General features: G+C 50.8%; 1 protein-coding gene across 5 annotated transcripts; it reads right to left on the bottom strand.

Annotated features, from left to right (window-relative positions):
• Positions 1-4,059: 4,059 nt before the first annotated feature.
• Positions 4,060-13,394, bottom strand: TAFA3 (TAFA chemokine like family member 3). Of its 5 annotated transcripts, XM_059375767.1 has the most exons (7): positions 13,024-13,394; positions 11,773-11,830; positions 10,378-10,484; positions 9,555-9,704; positions 8,666-8,790; positions 8,352-8,393; positions 7,781-8,201 (listed from the first exon to the last, which is right to left on the bottom strand). In XM_059375767.1, exons 3-7 carry the CDS (start codon positions 10,481-10,483, stop codon positions 8,097-8,099), a joined length of 528 nt encoding a protein of 175 aa, XP_059231750.1. In that variant the 5' UTR covers position 10,484; positions 11,773-11,830; positions 13,024-13,394; the 3' UTR covers positions 7,781-8,096. The 5 variants fall into 5 exon arrangements, with proteins under 5 accessions (XP_059231754.1, XP_059231752.1, XP_059231753.1 ...); XM_059375771.1 differs by lacking the exons at positions 7,781-8,201; positions 8,352-8,393 and adding an exon at positions 4,060-7,568; XM_059375769.1 differs by lacking the exons at positions 7,781-8,201; positions 8,352-8,393 and adding an exon at positions 4,079-4,554 and having other exon boundaries at positions 13,024-13,393.
• Positions 13,395-16,122: the final 2,728 nt, after the last annotated feature.

Genomic DNA, 16,122 nt, shown 5'->3' with positions numbered 1-16,122 from the left:
TCTCTTTGATTGACTCATAAGGCTTTTTCTTGATATGCTAAGTTACTCAGGGAGTACTGCTAAACCAATGATAAACTTTGGGTTACATTTGGGTAAATGCTGTAACTACTCTAGAGGTTCTATACATTTCCTAAAGTTTTAATGTTTTGATAAGAGTCATCACTTGATATTTAACCATATCTATTCTGAGTTTTTGTCATTTGTAATTGTTTTAATTCTCTTGTAAGATGAATTCCGCCCTAAAGGAAATTCATATGGGAGACTTTCAGGACAAATACAGGTCTTTGATATGTTAAAATCCTGGAACTGAAATGAGTAAGAATTTCCAGAAGTAAAAGCTGCATTTGGACTAAACCAGAATTAGCAACATGGGAAGCGACATAGGACTAGATGAACTGAAAGATTGTAATGTTGTGTCTCTTGATGTTTTGTCTTATTTTAAACATTACTGGTTCTGTAATGTTTGCTCTTCCAGACTAGGGAAACTTTTTCTTAAGTTATCTGCAACTTACAGAGATGTAAAAGTACTCATTTGTAAACAAATCAAGGCATTCAACTTTTCTATCTGAACTCTCTGAAACCAAAAGGTCTCAGCAAGTATTCTAGCTTCCATGGCAATCAGTCATTTGCATAAGTTCAATAAGAATCTGTTCTCCTTGTAACAGGACACCACTGGAAACACTGGTTATTTTACCAAGGCTTTGACTGGAATGTCATATTTGAAAAGACTCAGACATGACCAGACAGCTTAAAGGAACTAAGGTTGACTTTATAAAACCTGGAGCCGTAAAGCCCCTTGGAACTGTTGGCCTGATACCTTGCTTATAGAGTTCCCAGCAGCCTAGCCAGGTGAGTAAAGAATGTCACTTTCTGGCAGGATACTTTGGGAACCTCAGGAAGAGGAATTCGCCCAAATCGACAGGTATTGCAGTCATGTCTGATGGCAACTACGTGGCTTGGCTTCTGGCCCAGAGAGGCTACTAAAAGTTCAACCTAGAGATTCCTTATAAGAAGTTCCAGCAAAGCAGATTCTAAAAGGTTTATATGATCACACTCACTGTTCTTGCTGAGCTTATGTGAATAATTAGGCCAAGTTTGTTAAAACTGGACTTGTTCTTCAAATGAATTAGTCCTGATTTGGCTATCTCTGGGAATGAGGGTTATTTTAGAGACAAAATTATGTTTTAATAACACATCTTTATGGCTAGATTTGGTTGTCTTTGCTCTGCAGGAGAAATGGTATCAGGTGTCAGCAATGAAAGCACAGCTTTGTCAGAGCCACGCCACTTATTTAGGCGTTGATCTCTACAAGGGAGTTTCTTGGGACGGTGGGCTAATGTAGGCTGTAGATACTGTGGTTCATGGTTATTGTGCAACCTCTCTACGAACTGGCTAAGAGAGGACTCACTATGATAGAGTGGACAACTGGGGCAGAAGGAGGATTTCGGGAATTACAAACAGCCTTACTGAGTGCCCCAGCATTGGCCATCCCAGATGTTACCAAGCCCTTCCACTTGTGTGTGGATGAAAAGGCAGGGGTGGCCAAAAGAGTTTTGACTCAGACTCTGGGGCCTTGGCAAAGGCCAGTAGCCTATCTTGGCAAGAAACTAGATCCAGTAGCAGCTGGGTTCCCAACCCTTGCCTCTGCATAATTACTGCCACGGCCCTCCTGGTCAAGGATGCAAGTAAATTGACTTTGGGTCAAAATCTTATCTTGACCACCCCTCACGCTATCAAGAGCCTTCTCCAGACTCCACCAGACCAGTGGATGACAAATACCCGAGGGACGGGATATTAGACCCTCCTCCTCAATAAACCAAAAGTGACTTTCTGGCCCCCAGCGGTGCTAAATCCAGCCACATTGCTGTGGGAGGAGCCGGCTGACCACCCATACAACTGCAGGAGGTCCTAACCCAGGACACAAGAATAAGGCTGGATCTCAGAGACACTCCCCTCTTGGATGTAGAGATGACTCAATTCACAAACAGGAGTAGTAACCACATGGTCGATGGAACAAGGTATGCAGGGGCTGCGGTGGTTTCTCCTGAGCAGAAACTCTGGACAACAGCCTTGGCACACGGGACCTCGGTGCAAAAAGCAGAGCTGATTGCACTCGCCAACGCACTGCAGATGACCAAGGGTAAGACCGCCAACATCTATATGGACGGTAGGCTGGGTAGAGGCTTTTTCTGCCAAACACGAGATGGCGGGAGTGGTAGCAAAAAGCTACTAGAGGTTTGGGTACCTCTCGTGATCAGGTCAGACAACGGCCCTGCATTTGTGAGTTCAGTCTCACAGGCATTGGCCAAGGCCGTAGGCACTAATCGGACACTACATTGTGCCTACCGGCCCAGAGTTCCGGGCAAGGAGAGAGAATGAACCGAACTTTTAAATAGACCCTGACAAAGCTAATTCTGGAGACTGGCAGTGGATGGGTGGATCTCCTTCCTTTTGCACTCCTCAGGGCACAATGTACACCCTGCTTAAACAAGTCATTGCAGTCATTGCAGTCTGTCTTGGAAGGAGCCTTCACAGGGATCCAAACTGCCCACAATGGGATGGAGACGGAGGTGGAACCACATCCCTACCAACCCGGGGACTTGGTTTGGATACGCTGCCACCAAGTAAGAAACTTGGAGCCTTTCTGGAAGGGACCATTTACTGTCATCCTGACCACCCCCACGGCAATAAAGTTGAGGGCATCGGGGCCTGGATTTGCACAGGTCACATCAAACGAGCCAAGGATGAGGATGCCCCTCAGAGATGGATGCCGCTGCCGATGGACCCCGCCCATCATGGAACTAAAGCTAAGACTCAAAAAACAAACAAACAAACAAAAACAAAAAACAATGAGTTCATTAAGTTCATTGTTGCTCCTGATGTTAAAGTATAGGTGGGAAATATAGACAATTAGGGCTTGACATAGTATTTCTAAAAAAGGGGGGCTCTGTGTAGCCCTAGGAGAGAAATGCTGTTTCTGGGTAAATCACACTGGAGTCATTAAAAACAGGCTGGCAGCCATGAAAAGAGACTAGAAGAGTCAAGGATTTGACTAATCTCCAAAGAAAAGGTGGGGAATGTAAGGGCCTATTTAGCCAGAGGGGCCCCACTTTGGTTGAACAGCCATTTTGTTGTTCATGCAGTAAAACTTAAATTGACACTGCCCCTCCCAGGGGAACTTACTTAAAAGCAAGTCTGGGAAACCAGTCCCAGATAACTATGCCCAAAAAAAGGGTGGGTCAGGTCAGGTGGAGATAACAGTCCGAATGCAGGGATGAGTTGGGTCAGGTGGAGACAGCCAATCAGTAGAGCGCAGATACTGTCTCCCTAGCTACCAAGGAGTGTGGGCCCTGCCTTTTGGGCGTCAATTCTGACCAAGGTGATAGGCTAATTCAAATAGCTACTATAGGTGAATTGTAATTCAATTGGCCACCCCTGTGGGACCTAGCATGACTGTGCAGCTTTCTCTGTGTGTTGTAATCTCATCGGCCACCTGTGTGTGGCCAGGCTCAACCACATGGCCTTTGCTCTATAAAAGTTAGTCTGTGAGGCAGGGAGGGGTCGCCCTCTCTGTAAAGGGCGGCCCCGACCGGTCTGTTTGACGGTCACTTTGGTTCTTGATGTTTGGCGCAAAATAAAGCTTTGCTTGACCTTCGCTTTGTATCAGTCTTGCTCCTTTGACCATGGACCCATTATTGGGGGACCCAGCAATATTGAGGAAGCATTTATCTGCTTCAAGTCTTTCTCTTGGCCTCCTAGTCTTTATGTCTTCATTCCTTTGGTTGTTAGGTCTTACAAATGGCACTGGAAAGGATTAAAGGGGACACAGGCACAGTCTCCAAGAAATACCAAACCCAGAAATACAACATTGAATCATCATTTTCCAGATTGCAGGCACATACTGAGAAAGGTTCAATTAAAACAGGAGGAGGAAAAAAAAAACCACAAACAAACAAACAAAAAAAAACCAGGAGTCCAGGGATTGGCAAAAGTTTACTAGAAAGGGTCTGATAGTAAATATTTTAGGCCCTGTGGGCCTTATGGTTTCTTTGTAGTGACTCAGCTGCTGTCCCAGTAGGGAAGTAATCCCAGACAATAATAAACAAATGAGTACAGTTATGTTCCATAAAACTTTATTTGCAAAGGCAGTCGGTGGGCCAGATTCAACCCAGGGGCCTTAGTTTGCAGAACCCCACACTAGAATCTAAAGAAGCCAAAAGCCATCAAAACTGGCCTCATGGGTCTTCCGAACTTTGATAGGAGCTCCATTCTATCTCCTTCAGAAAGGACAAAAATCTACTGTTTTGGGTGTGGCATCAGCTTTCTTCTGATTATTTTGATTTGTTTTGTTTTGTGCTTTGGTATTTTGATGTTCCTCTGAATGAGTTTTCTTGACCCACCTTTTTGTCTTTCTTTCTCTCTTTCTGTGAATATCTCTAAATGCTTCCCATTCTTCATTTGTCCTCTTGCACGCACAGGGTTTGGAGATTGTAGAATGAGACTCTTTCACAACCATCCTTGCTAAAAATCCTGGCTTCTTTTCAGGTTCCTCATCTGTATGGAAGTACAGAGGCAATGTACAGCCAAGAACACTTGTCTGGATCACTGGGTTGGATGTACCACCACCTTGCTATGTGACTTTGAGCCAATCACCTAACCTCTCAGAGACTCCCTTTCCTCATCTGTCAAATGAGAAAGTTGGCTAACTGATCTAGCTACAGCCTCAACCTGAGGCAACTGTCTGGGGCAATTAGTGACAATGTCACTCATAGAACTTAATGAAACCCACTGGAGGTCACAGAAATTAACCACATGATCTCTGGTACTTGACAACCTTCCTAAGGCTTGTGCAGCTGAGGGCGGGGGCATACTAGCTAACCTGAGAGAATCTGAGAGCCCAGCCCAGAGACAAATGACTCCAGGACCCCTCTGCTCCAGGAAAATTAATTTGCATTCCTAAACTTCCATTAAAGTCGCTACAAAATGGCCAAAAATATTGACTCAGTTGGAAACAGGACTCTAGAGAGCTACTGTTGGAGGTGGGAGGCTTTCTCTTCTCCACTAGTCCCTCCTGTGTTGTGTGAAGCTCTTCCAGCCAGATAAAGGACAGCCCTCAAATCCCACCAAATAAATGGATGAGTGGGTCATGAGGAAATGGAGGCAAATTCCAGTGCCAGAGGAAAGAGGCTTTCTCTGCAAGCACAGAGGAGGGACCTCAGGGAGGATCAGGGAATCAGCACTCTGGCTGAGGCAGGGGCCGGTGCTGGTGGGCAGCTGGTGGGGGGAATTTATACAGCATCATCCTCACTCTCTCGGGCTCCCCCAGCTCCTACCCCAGCAGCCTGTGGATGCAGCAAATGGGCAAGGGGCTGTCCCCCACCCCCAAATTTTCCTGTACACAGTCTCAAGGGATGGGGAGGGAGTAGAGAAGCCCACATCCTGGCTTTCAGAAGAGCAGGCCTTTATTGTGTGACTCTGCTAAAGCTGCCTCATTTGTAGTCTAAATAATTCAGTCACCAATCTCTCAAGGAGCATTAGAAGGAAAACAAAACCCAACCCAGCCCCTCCACTTCACCGAAGGCAGGCCAGGAGGCTGGGAGGCAGCCCCAAGCTGCATAGAAGCCTGCCTTCAAAGGTTCACAAGGACTGGCAACCTTCCAAAAACGGCCTGGGGTCTGGTTTTGTACAGCCCTTGAGCTAAGAATGGTTGTTACATTTTTTAAAAGGCTTTTTTTAAAGACAAAACACACAACAACAAAGAAAAACATGTCAGAGACTGTATATGGCTTGTAAAGCTTAAAATAATTGCTATCTGGCCCTTTCCAGAAAGTTTGCTAACCCCCTAGCCCATTCCCCAGTCTTAAAGGAAGAGCTGACAACCTCGGACCTACTCCTTGACTACACCACTCCCTGACCCCACCATGTGGGGCATCATTTTCCACCCCATTGCCCAAACCAGAACGAAACAAAAACAAGAAAAACACCCTCGAACGGTCTTGGTTCTACTGCTTGGGGAAGAAGAGGAAGCAGCAATGATGGGCTGAGGTTCAGCCTCAGCTTATCATCCGGGGGTCAGAGGTCAGCATCGTCCTGGTTGGTCTCTGCTGACACCCTTCCCTTCAAGCTCCATGCCCCCGACACACACCCTGAGATCCTGATGATCCCGGTGGATCCCAGCTGATCCTAGCGGTCACTGAGTCTATAATTCTTGTACTGATGAGATACCCGACTAGCCCCCGTCTCTGAGTCCCTAAAGCCTATGTCAGTCTGACTCTGCCAACCCTCAATCCTGGACAGAGGCTCCATCCAGCCCTGCAAGGGCTCCCCTATGGCCCAGTAGGGCCTTTGAAGGAAGAGGACTGTGACCGGCCCTTGACTCCACCCAGAGCCTCTCCTAGAGCCAGAGCCTCTGAGAATTCCATTCAGCCTAAGTCCTCTGGGAGAGATGTGTCAGACTAGACACAATGGGACTGCCAGCTCAGAGTGCCCGGATGTAACTGGGCTGAATGATCTCTGGCTATCATGGGGCCTGGTAGTAATTTTGGGGGCTGAGGGCCGAGTGGAGATCCAATGGTCCCACATGCTGGCATGTAAGTATTCTGGATTACTTCAGGTAACAGGGACCTGTTCTAGAGTCTCCCAAGAAAAATGTTGCTGCTATCCTGCCAGTCCCCTGCAGGCTTCTCTTCTTGAGATACAAACAACATGGAAGACCCAAGTGGAATACCGTATCTGGGTTAAGCAAAAAGCCTTAGAGATTTGGAACCCCAAACTGGGAGATCTGGGGCAAGTCCTCTTTCCTCTTTGGGACTCAGCTTCCTCATCTGTTGAAATAAGCAAACAAACAAAAACTTGAGGTCTTTGCATGGGAGTGATTTTAAGGGCCTGTATGTTTCATTCCCATTGAATAGCCCAAACCAGGCCACACCTCTGCAGAGCTTTGCTAGAAAGTTGTCTGGCTTCATGTCAGCTTTCACTCCCCAAGTCAACCCAGTCCCATGCAAATGAGGTACAGCTGGTCTCTCATGGGGGAAAGGTTTTCCTTGGGCATGTTGGCAGCTTGCTGGGTGTTCAGACTGACGTGAGAGAGGGATGTGGCAGGTGGTGAATGTGACTTCTTGTCTTCTTGCCTTGAGCTGAGGGGTTGGCCAAAGGGTCATGGGGGTCTCACCCTCACACCCCCAACATGTCCACAGCACATGACCCATATACGGTCTGCATGGTAAAGTCCCATACCATGTGCTTTAACCTCAATTAGCTGAATTGTCTTTCAACAACTCTCCAACTTGACTGGACATTCCTCAAGGGCAGGAATTGTATCTTGACCTTCTTCTGGGTCCCCCAGGAGAACCCAGCACAACACCAGGTATGTGGCCAGAGATCTGTCCTTATCTGCTGAGTAACTCAACTGAGATGCCCCCTGAGAAGAGTGATTCTGCACTTGGCACAGGGCATGTGTCCAGGTAAGTGAATCTCCACTTTTGCTGGCTGATAATAATACCATTCCTCAGTCCATGGCTCAGTCAAGCTGTCCTGTCCAACACATGACCCAAGAGCTATCGTGTGACCTAGAGAGCAGGTGATGGGGGGAGAAAGGAATGGAGAAAGGAATGCCTAAGACTCCCCAGGAGATGAAGGTCACATGAAGGTCATCAATGTTGTTCCCTTATACCTAAGCAGTGCAGACTGGGAGAGCACAGTAAGTCAAGCACATCTCAGAGCACTTGCTTCAGATTGGTGACCCAAACTGTAGACACAGCATCTATGGGCAACAAATGCAAAACTATAAAACAGTGACAAATGTCGCAAGCCCTGTGGTGGGTCTCACTCTCTCCTGGTCTTAACCAGGCTCAGAATGGCTGTCTCCCTTGCCTGCTTGCAGCTAGGAAGAGCTACACTGCTACACTTTTCCTAGCTGTGGCTCCTTCTCTTCTGTGCTCCCCAAATATGCGGCTCTCTTCAGAGCCCCAAAGGCTGCCTTCTCTTCTGTTTATGTGTCTCCTTGTTTGCTCTCCTGGTGATGGGAAGGGATCTGCCTTGCCTCACGTGTCACTCATCTTTACAAATGGTGATGGCACAGCCATGCCACTGATTAGTTATGACACACATGGAATTGCTAATGAGTTTAATACAATTTTAATTACTCCTTGTTCTGTGGTGGCAGGCAGTAAACCATGAAAGTAATAATCCTCTTGGGTGCCCTCAAAGGTAAGAGGAGAGGAAGACAGGTGTGAGCTGTAGGGAGTTAATCCGGGGGGTGGGGGTGGGGTCTGCAGCAGGGGTGAGTGGGCAGAGGGGCTCCCTGCACAGACTCCCCTCTGAATTATCTGGACCATTTCCTAATTCTTTACCTTGTTCTTATGGACCTGCCATTTTCTCGAAGACAAACTCACCTTAGGGAGAAAAGGAAACCAAGGCATATGGAGCATCAAGGATTGGTTCAGGACACATCAGACTTCAAACCCCAAGGCCCTAACTCCAGTCCCCAGAGTGGAGACAGTCCAGAGGGACTGTCCAGGCATGTGCCCACATAGTTCACAGATCTCACCTGAGGACACAGATCTCCTGGAAACCACCCCCTCCCAACCCCTCCTGAGCCCTGTCCCTCCACACTCAGTTGGAAGGGGGAAGAGTAGGGAGGGATAGAGGGGCCGTCCCGGGATACCTTGGTGGTTTTGACTTTGTGTCCGCCGCTGCAGCTCCATCCTGACAGATCCGGGAGCACTCTGCACTCTTCCCCCGGCAGGCAGGGCTCCATCTGACACCACCACTTCCGCAAGACGATGGAGGCTGTGGGAGCAGGGGGCAAGGAGAGGCAGGGCAAGCTCTCCAAGGAGCCCTCTGGTGGGCCCGCGTGCGTGAGAGCCCAAGCGGACACCTTTACAGCCCTGCCACGTGAGGGAGCTCATGAGCAGGGGTGGGATCATCGGAGAGGGGTGGGTGTGAGTGACCCCTGTGTGTCCACGTCAAGGCCACAGGGGAACAAGAGGAGGGCGTGTGTAAGAGGCCGATGGAGGAGCAGGAGGGGAAGAGGTCAAGGTCTGCTGCCCAGTTTGGGAGCAAAGATTTGTGAGACAGAATGTCTCATCTCACTCCCGCCCATCAGGCAGGGAGTGCGGATAAGAGGAAGGGCCCTCACGAACAGGACCCCTTCTTCTCTATGGAGCGGACAGTCCCATCTGCCCTCCTCCCTGCAGAGGTTACCCATCATTTCAGACCGATCACAAAAGCCCTGGGCTGGTATGAAATTGTATCCGAGCAGATGGTGCGGCCTAGACTGATCTTTTTTTTTTTTTTTAAAGTTTTTTTTTTTTTTTTGGAGAGAGGGGTCACAAGCAGGCAGAGAGGCAGGCGGGAAATGGGGGGTGGGGGTGGGGAGCAGGCTCCCTGCGGAGCAGAGAGCCCAATGCGGGACTCGATTCCAGGACCCTACCCTGAGATCATGACCTGAGCCCAAGGTAGAGGCTTTAACCCGCTGAGACACCCACGCGCCCCAAACAGACTTTCTTATCTCTGTGACTGGGCCCTCCCCGGTGGGCCGGCCTCTCACTCACCGTCCACGCAGGAGGGCTTTGCGCGGGTGGTGCCGGCCACCTGGCCGGAAAAGCAGGAGCACTTGACCGTCTGGGAGCGCTCCTCGATGCGGTTCCGGTTGCAGCAGCGATGAGCGGCAATCACTTCGCAGGCGCCCTGCTTCACCACGACTGAAGTGGTGGAGGAGATCAGGGCTCAGCCCATTCAGGAAGCCCAGCTCTCCTCCCACCTGCCCTGCTTTTTCTCGGGCCCTCCTCCCGGCCAGGGGGAGGGATGTTCAAAGGGTGGCCTGCTGCAGGGGAAGAGGAGGAAACAGGAAAACCCCCTGCTCCTTCAGCGGTCTCGGTCTCGCTTGTCTTTCCTTCCGCCCCAGTGAGGCGGCGCTCACTCCTCTTCCGCAGACTCAGGCCTTGGGCAGAGCAAGAAAGGTGGAATTCCCCACCAGCCCCTACTTCCTCCAGCTTCTTCCGGGTGAGGCCCAGGGGCTTAAAATGCGTGGGGAGGATCATCAGCTTACACAGGCTTTAGCCATCCCAAAAGCAATACCACAGAATTAGGCCAGGAGGTTGAACTTAAGCCTCCTCCCCACTGCCTCTCTCCCTGCAGAACATGGTCTGGCCTGCAAGGAAAGGGAGCCACAGGTCTGCCCACAACTTCTCTGGGCTGGGATGGCAGAGGAGGGCAGATTTTCCTGGGTGAAAAACAGAAAAGGAGCCAGAAACCCTAGAATCCACATTTTACCCGGCCTTGGCGATCGGCGGGCTCTAGAATGGGGAGGAGCAGTGCCCGGCTCTCCAGGCCTCCAGGGAAACCCTCCCCCAGTCTGTGTCGCCTGCCCCAGACCTGTGGGAGTTGGCGGCTGTGAGGCGAGGAGGGTCCACAGCCAGGCCAGGGAAAGTGCCAGCAGCCAGTGGCCCGCGCTCCGGTTCTGAGAGGTCCTCTCACACATCCTGGGGAGAGAAGCACACAGCCGGCTCAACACAGAGCAGGAGCTCCCCAGGGCCCAGCCCCGGCACCATGCCCTCTGGGAGGCCCAGAGGCGGGCAGGATGCACACCTTATCCCCAGCGGCCCTCAGCCTGGCATAAGATCACCGTACAAGGTGTCCGAGAGGGAGACTGTCCAGTTGGGAAAACCACCACGGAGAGCTTTGTGGTGGGGGGAGAGAGGCCTTTTAAGAGGGCCTTGAAGGGTCTTGGAGGGCCACGGGAGGAACTATACTGCTGACTCCCATTTTTTTGAGCCCTTGACCTGGGCATGTCACATACATGCTCCTGCAGCCTTCACAACTGTCCTACAAAGTGGGATTATTTGTACCTATTTGACAGATGAGCAAACTGATCCTCACAAAGCCTGGACAGAACCAAAACAACCATCAATAAAGGAATGGCTAAATACATTTGTGGGGCATCTGTACAAATGCAATTACATCCAGACCGCTCCTCCACAGAAGGAGGAAATGCTTTATGTACTGAGGCATGTAATGATCTCTAACAATAAGCCACCATGAAGGCTTATTGTGCACCACAATAAGTGCACCACAAAGTGCAGGATGGGGTGTAGAAAATGCGTTAAAGGGAGGGATTATATAGATGTTGCTTAAATATGTATAAGCTAGCTCTGGAAAAGGTACCAAAGAAAACCTAGTAATATTGAGTGTCACCAAGAAGGGGAACCAGTTCACTGAGAGATGGAGGTAGAAGGGAGACTTAAACTTTTTCCCTGTTGCTTTTCTTCTGGCGGACAGGGGTGGGGGTGGGAGGCTCTTAAACTGTAAGAATGTAAGCAATTCTTTTTCAACAATTTTAAATTTAGAAATGAAGAAATGACACCAGGGCTAATGGAAGTCAAATGATTGCCCCAGGCCAGACAACACATGGGGGTGCCCGAGCCCAGAAACCTGGCCTATTCCTACCTCACCACTTGAGCTTCTCCTCCTCTAACCTTGATGGGTCAGGCCTCCCATCTATCCCAGAGGATGAGCTAGAGACAGAGGGGATCCCAAGGACACAGAGGCAGAGAGTAGCAGGGGGCTGCCCAGGCATAACAGGAGTCTGTCCCCTCCTCCACTGCACTGATGTCCTGGCCCCTTGGGACATGGCTGGAGTCCCTCAGGTGTCAGCACTTCCCTGGGATCACCAGAGGCCAAACCAAATGCCGGGACTGTGGACTGGGTTCTTCATCTCTGTCCCCACCACCATCCCCTCAACTGTCCCCTCTTCGGTGTCTCCTCACTCACTTTTTGGGGGATCTTCCAGCTTCTGTCTGTTCATTCACAGGCCTCAGACTTACTCCACCTAGGCAAGTAGGAAAGATTCTTGAGGGTGGTGTGGACAGGAACAGAGGGAGCCCGTGGCCCTACAGGAGGTGAGGGAGCACCTGGGTGAGGACAAAAGGTGCCCTGGAGTAGAGCCTATTTCTGAAGCTGTTCCTCAAGGAGCAGGGCGGGGCCAGAGGCTCTCCTCTGCCTTGCAGACTCTGGGAACACACATGGCAGCTAGCCTGAGAAGAGTAGCCTGAGGATTTCTCTGGCCCAGGAGTGAAGCAGGGCAGACAGTGGGGAGGTGTCTAGGAATCAAGGCTATCACAGCTCTGGCCTTGGGAGGGAGCCGAAGGCCAGGGACGGATTTCTGAGCAGGATCTGACAAAATGTTGCTCCAAGAGGCTCCGGGAAAAGACCCCTACGTCTCGAATCCTTTTGCCTCCACCTCCTAGTTCCACTGCACCTGCGTCCTGGACTGGAGCGGAGCTGGCTCCATTCTGCCCCCGTCACCCCCATTTCCCTTCTGGAGGGCTAGAATGGGGTGCCTCCGGGTCTCAGGGGCCCCAGCCGAACAGCCTCTGCATTCTTCTGAAAGACCTCTCCTCCTTCAGCCTCCAAGGGGGAGGTGGAGCTGAAGCAGGTAGGATGGTGGGGCTGAGAGGACTATGGGGACAGATGGAAGAAGTGGTGCCAATATCCCAGAGACAGGTGTGTTCACGGGTAAATGCTTCCCAGCCTTCTCGATGTATCTCTTTTCTGAGTGGGTATCTCCTCTCGCTGTCCCCTTCAGGAACCTTCATTTTGATCATTTCAAATACAGCTTTGTCTTCTCTCTCAGGCAGTCCTCATCCCTTTTCCTTCTGAGCTGCCACACCATCCAACCCAGCTCTCCTCTGAACCCCAAGACCCAAAAGATGGGGGTGTGTACTTTTGGGCTGAGTTCTCAGGCATTCTATTCCCTCCCTCGGGAGAAGGGGGGAAAGAAGCTTCTAGGATTTGTTCTGGGCTTCCACACTCCTGCCTCAGTTTCCCAGACTGTTTCCCCCAAACCCGGATGCAAGGTATGGGGAGGCTGAATTAGCAGCCAGCATACCAGCATAGCGTTGAGGATGTGGACCACGAGAAGCTTTAAGTTTCCATGTCTTCTCCCCGCCCCCTCCAGCGCCCACTCACTGCTCCAAATTCTGAGCCCCAGGATCCACCCGCCCCACGGCGGTGCCCACTTGCCTCTGAGTCCGGCACCAAGACTCCGAAAGGCGGACTTCAAGCGGGAGCGGCCGGCGCGAGTGCTGTCGAGCCAGGAGCCTCGTGTTCCTCACCTAGTTGCTGCCGCGTCCCCGAGGCGGCGGAGCTTTGGCCAAACTGGCATCACGGTCATGCCCGGCCCTACTCCGCGCACGGGGACCTCCTGGCCCACCACGCCAGCTCTGCGAGACCAGCCGCGGTGTTTTGGAGGCTCCCGCCGGCAGGCCAGAGAGCCTGCAGCCGCCGCCTCCTTTCTGGGGCCGGGGACCGTCCCCGCTCCGCCAGCCCGCCGCGGGCACCACAGCCTCCTCCCGGACAGCTCCCCGCGCAGCGCAGAGCGCTAGGCTGGGCGGGCGGGCCCAAACGGGCGCAGCGGCCCCTGGCGGCCGAGGCGAGAAGAGCGAAGAGAGGCCGGCCGGTCCCGCGGCGCTGTCTGCAGTCCCGGTGAACACCTCCCTGGGGCAGGCCGGGATAACCCAAAGAGGTCCCTCAAAACACTCGGTCTTCTGGCTTCCGGGGAGGGAGGGGGCTGTGTGTGAGGAGGGACTGCCAGGACCCCCAAGGGTTTGACTCTTGAATATTCTAAAATTGCACTGTCCAGTAGGATAGCCACTGATTCTACGTGATTATGTAAGTTTAAACATAAATTAGATAAAATCCAAAAATGGTTTCTTATTTGCATGGGGCTCAATAGTCACATGTAGCTGGGATTACTGTATTGAAAAGATACAGAACATTCCCATCATTGCACAAAATTCTATCAGACAATGCATTTCTAGATTGATATGTTAGCCCTAACTGAGAAAATGTTAAAATCCAGGAGGGAAGAACAAATGATCTCTACCCTAGGAGTGGTGTCCTCAGGGACAGGAAAGACTAGAGGAGGCATGAGGGTAGAGGCTAAGCAGGCAGGAGGGCTGCAATATTCTGATGATGGGTCCTTATGGATGATGGCTATGAACCCCAACTTGAGAACCAAACTTGAGACCCAAAATCCTCATTATATGAGTTGCAATATAATTGCAATTTTGTAAATCTTTACAGGGTAAGAATCTGGATGTGGAAGCATTAGACAAATGGGAGAGAGAGGTGGTCTGTGAATTTGTCTCTTAGCAGGAGGGACACTCCTCATAGTTTAAGAAGGCTTTGTGATTGGAGTAATGGGGTGGGTAGAGGTAAGGGGGAAAAGCCTACTTCTGAGCTCTGGGCCAATGCACGTGGCTTAGGATAAAGGGGACTGTCTCGAGGATGCCCTGTCCCCCTCACTGGCCAAGGCCACACACACCCCTGGCAGGGCCAGGCACTGAACAGTCTCAGTTCTCAGAGAAGAGTATCTCCCAAGTCTGACTCTCTACCCGTCCCCTTACCTCTTCCCCTTTCTGCTGCCTCTGGGACTAGTAGAAATGATGACTTTCTTACCAGGTTCTGGGGCAGTCTGAGGATGGAGAAAGTGTGATGATGTCAGGAATCAGAGGTAAGATGTTCAGAGAGAGGAGAGCCTTAGGATTTAGGTAGGGGGATGTGGTTCTGGAGCCCAAGAGTGCTGTTGACATCCCCACTACCCATCTGCTGCTGGAGCTAGGGATCTTTCTGTCCTGGCTCTGTGGCCTGTTTGTAGCTACACCATGGTGGGTGCTGTGAAGAGCAGGTACCAGGGAGCAGGGTGACACAGAGAAGTGGGAAACCAACTGCCCCAGAAACACTGAATAATAAAAATAGCCAGGGTGTTATATTTTTTCATCAGTCTTGGCTTGCTGTTGTTGTTTATGCCATTTATCTGAGAGCTGGTTCCTGTTTTTCTCGAACAGGAGGGAAATACCCATAGCAACAGCATGGTTTTTGCCCTACAGGAAGTGAGGGAGCACCTGGGTGAGGACAAAAGGCGCCCTGGAGTAAAGCCCATTTCTGAAGCTGTTCCTCAAGGAGCAGGGCAGGGGCAGAGGCTCTCCTTTGCCTTTGCCAGTCTATGCCTTTGCATCTGATTTGTTTTTCTTTTCTCGTGACTTCTATTTTTCTGGCTCTCTCTGCCCAGAGTGTAGGTATGATTACAACAAGTCCAAAGACTGAATGAAGGGTCCCCTGAGTGGCTCAGTTGGTTAAGTGTCTGCCTTTTGACTCAGGTCATGATCTCAGGGTCCTGGTATCAAGCCCCATATTGAGCTTTCTGCTCAGTGGGGAGTCTATTTCTCCCTCTCCCTCTGCATCTCCCGCCCCCCACCCCCATCCCAGCTCATGATCTGTCTCAAATAAGTAAGTAAATAAATAAATCAATACCTGAATGACCATTATGAGATTTTTATTTGGAAGCTGGGAGAAAACCACTCCTTCTGGGACCCCAGGTCAACCTGCAGTCACTCGGAGGCACCAATAGTCGAGCGGTCCTAGCATTGAACTTGCCCTGCTTGTCCAGCCAGACAAGCTCAGGAAAAAAGAGGGCTATGTTCAGGGAGCATTCTGCCCACAGACCCAGTGATGGAGTCCCAACCATGAACTCAGTGCTAGTGATTCCTGAGAGCTACCCTGACTTACATTAGGGCCACAGGGCCTTGTCTCCATTTGGACAGTGCACGGGGCAGGAGGTGTCACTAGAAATGTACTGATCAATTACCTGATAGCAGGCTTAGGAACAGGGCTCCTTGGGCATCAAAGTTAGTATTACCGGTCCCTTGCAAGCAAGCGCTTAGCCTGGCCTCTGTCTCCCCCTGGCGGTGCCTACAGATCTTGTTCAGCCTGCAGGCTCAGCCTCTGCAGGGGGGGAAGGTGGGAAGAGGGGGAACCCTCACTCTTCCGCCATTCACCTGCTCCTTAGTCCTTCCTCCACGATCCATACAAATCAGCTTGGTTCATCAGACAGAACGGAGTTTGGGCGTTTGGGGACTGGCACGGCTGTGAGTCATTGGTTGTGTGACCTCTTGAGACAAGTCCTGTAAACGACGGGCGCGTCATCGGTAAAAAGAACAGAACACCCACCTCGAAGGGCTGCTGTTTGGTATAAATGGCCTAATATGTGGAAAGTGCTTTGTAGCGAGACTACTATACAGTAAGTCGGAGCAGTTATTGTTATCCTTATCAACTAGCCCT

The sequence above is a fragment of the Mustela nigripes genome, chromosome 14 (genome assembly GCF_022355385.1).
Source record: "Mustela nigripes isolate SB6536 chromosome 14, MUSNIG.SB6536, whole genome shotgun sequence".
Lineage (NCBI taxonomy): Eukaryota > Metazoa > Chordata > Mammalia > Carnivora > Mustelidae > Mustela > Mustela nigripes.
The sequence above is the reverse complement of the archived record's forward strand: the minus strand, read 5'-3'. Positions and strand labels throughout refer to the sequence as shown.